This window comes from Eucalyptus grandis, chromosome 10 (genome assembly GCF_016545825.1).
Source record: "Eucalyptus grandis isolate ANBG69807.140 chromosome 10, ASM1654582v1, whole genome shotgun sequence".
Lineage (NCBI taxonomy): Eukaryota > Viridiplantae > Streptophyta > Magnoliopsida > Myrtales > Myrtaceae > Eucalyptus > Eucalyptus grandis.
The window spans coordinates 21,801,303-21,804,226 of NC_052621.1; the positions used below are offsets into that span (position 1 = coordinate 21,801,303).

Below are 2,924 nucleotides of genomic sequence, written 5' to 3' on the forward strand. Positions count from 1 at the left end.
AGTAAGGCCACACAGTTTGAGAAGGCCATTGGTGCTAACTTTCAGTATTTCTACCTGAACTTGATTGGTCCCCATATCCACTACAACAGCTCCCGGTTTTAGCCAACTGCCACGGATTAAATTAGGTATCCCCACATCAGCAATCACAATATCAGCTTCTCTTGTAATCTGTTCTGGATTTTTGGTGAAAGAATGTACTGTGCTGACTGTTGCATGGTGCCGCTACCACAGGAATACATTAGAAGAGGATGATATGGAGAGCACCTCAAACAACCAGAGAAATGCAGAAAAAGGCATGCTTACGTGCAATAGCAAAGAAGTGGGTAACCCAACGATCTTGCTTCTCCCAACAACCACAGCTCTCTTTCCCATGATTTCCACACCAGACCTCAACAACAACTCAATACAACTCTTAGGAGCACAAGGAATAAAAAGTGGCTCCCTTCCTTTCATGGCAAGGTTTCCCATATTGAGGGGATGGAAGCCATCCACGTCTTTCTCTGGGCTCACAAAATTGATGATTCTCTCCTCATCCACATGCTGGGCAAACATCACATTAGGTGGCATAATTGTAAATATTTCCTTACAAGATGTGTTAAAAGAATGGTAATATCTTATTGAAATTTTTCAAGTCAATGAGGAGCTCTAGTCATTGCATCATCCTCCACAATGGAAGATTAAAAGATATAGTATTGAAAAACGATTATGTACAGGTTACACCATTCAATTACTCTACAGAATGTGTCGGAACATGCGAATGTTCCATTGGCAACAATGAATTAGGCAGACTTGTTTGATGCAGATTACCCAAGAGATTCAAAAGAGAAATGGGAATGAAGCATAAGTCTAGCTGTAGAAATTACTTGTGGCAAAGGGAGCTGCACAATAATACCATTAACTGATGGGTTATTATTTAATCTGGAAACAACGTGCAGAACTTCATCTTCTGTACATTCTTCAGGCAACTCCTCTACATAGGTCGTTATCCCAACTTCTTCACAAGCTTTTAACTTGACACGAATAAAAGTTCGTGAATCCCTTCTTCCACCAACCAACACGATAGCCAATCCTGGGGATTTTACAATGGTTTCCTTCATTCTGCAAATTTCATTGGCTATTCCTGCTCTAATAGCTCTTGCGATAGATTTCCCATTTATTACATTAGCAGTTTGCCCATTTGCTGCTTCAAGTAAAAATCATAAAACAGGTTAGTGTGCTATGCACAAGGTAAATGAAGCAAGCAAAGAAGCAAGGGAAATAGTCCTGCTCAAGCACCTTATATAGAGCTACAAGACAGCAAGTTACCGAAACTCCACAGGTAGAATAATCAACCTTACAACTTGGATCGTATGGAATTCCTAATTCTCAAAAGAGTTCTATAGAAACCATTTCCAACCATCTCACTGAAATCTTTAGTGCTTTTGGAGAGTGACTCCTGTTACGAAAAAGTCCATCAGATCCAAGGAAGCATTTTGTGGTCCTTCATATGTCGATGCACACGAAAGCATAGTAAAAAGATGATTTTCGAAAGTAGTCCTACGCCTGCTTTCGCTTCTGCTTTTCCTACATATGCACAGATTAATTTTATCCCCAACAAGTTTTATATGCAGAAGTCACAAAAGTTACCGAGGAAAGTTGTGTCTCAACTTCACTCAAGAAGAACCCAACCTTTTTCTAATACAAAGAAGATAAACCCATCATTTTTTTTTTTTTTTTTGGCAGGATTCAACAACTTACAGTCGGCACTGGATTCACCATTATACTTCATAGGATCGCTAATGAATCCGAAACACAACGACGACGAGGACAGCTGCACCTCACGATCAAAACTACGACATCGAAAGCCAAAACACCCGAACCCAAAAACCGCTTCAAGGCAATCAGCATGCTGCCGAACGAAACATGGAGAACAAGTCTCCGACAACGGAAAAGAAGAGGCAACGTGCAGAGGACACTCACGTCAACCCTCGAAGCGACCCCAACAGACTCGAGTAACACGCCTTTCACACGCCCGAGAGCAAGTCCAGGCTCATCGCCACAGGTGGCAAAAGGGTGGCGGGCCGGTCGCGGGAAGGACGATACCTGAAGACTGGGAACGGAAGGCGCTGGAGTTGGGGCAGGGCACCATCCAAACGTCGGGGGGTTCGGGCCCAGCAGCTTCAAATGCGAAGACAGCGAAGACGAAGAAGGCGATGATGAAGACGTCGACGAGTGGAGGGTCTTCCTTCCCAGCGACCGCCAGCTCGCCGCCCACGGGCCTCGCATTGTACGTGCTCTAGGATAGGCGTCGCCGGCCGGCTCGCTCAACCACTGAATGCTTCGGATAACTTGGGATGGGCGTCGCAGGTTCTACTTCGCAATTTCTAAAGTTCCAACCTTTATGAGGGGGACCTCCAGATCCTGAAGGAAGTCGGCAATTTTTAGCTCCATCCTTTTCCCAGAAAAATCCCACAAAAAAATCTTAAAACTTTTTTTCATGAGCACCATTGTTCTAACTTTTTTTTCGACTCATGAATATTAAGAACTTGCATCGATGATCAAAAATGCTTTCCATCCATCTGACCGTTTGAAATTTGACGCGACAGCTTGGGTGATCATTAAAAATCTGACGTGATTATACGTGTGTTCATTACCTTCTCAAATTCATTAGTTTAATATTATCTAAAAATATTATCATGTTTTAACAATAACCATAAGAGTTAATACCAAAAACCCAAACTGGTATATCTGTGACAAATTTACCCAAAACTATTTTTTTTACCACAAAAAACCCCAAACTGGTATACCTTTGATAAATTTACCCAAAACTAGTACACTTGTGACAAATTTACCCTCGGTTAATTTTTGTTAAATTTTACTGTTAAAATATTAAGTTAAATGACACGTGACAGTTAATTGATATACCAATTTGGGATTTTACGCTC

General features: G+C 41.8%; 1 protein-coding gene across 1 annotated transcript; it reads right to left on the reverse strand.

Annotated features, from left to right (window-relative positions):
* Window positions 1-222: 222 nt before the first annotated feature.
* Window positions 223-2,137, reverse strand: LOC120288757 (bifunctional protein FolD 1, mitochondrial-like). Its single transcript, XM_039302901.1, has 3 exons — window positions 2,083-2,137; window positions 864-1,180; window positions 223-540 (listed from the first exon to the last, which is right to left on the reverse strand). The coding sequence occupies exons 1-3, from the start codon at window positions 2,126-2,128 to the stop codon at window positions 223-225; spliced, it is 681 nt and encodes a 226-aa protein (XP_039158835.1). The 5' UTR covers window positions 2,129-2,137.
* Between the last annotated feature and the right edge of the window lie 787 nt (window positions 2,138-2,924).

Bases quoted from the DNA above. Each gene is read 5' to 3' on its own strand.
- LOC120288757 (XM_039302901.1), bottom strand. From the start codon at position 2,128: ATGGTGCCCTGCCCCAACTCCAGCGCCTTCCGTTCCCAGTCTTCAG. The intron at 1,181-2,082 runs GTATCGTCCTTC...TACTTGAAGCAG, and splicing joins CTTCCGTTCCCAGTCTTCAG to CAAATGGGCAAACTGCTAAT. The intron at 541-863 runs GTAATTTCTACA...ATGTTTGCCCAG, and splicing joins TGCAGCTCCCTTTGCCACAA to CATGTGGATGAGGAGAGAAT.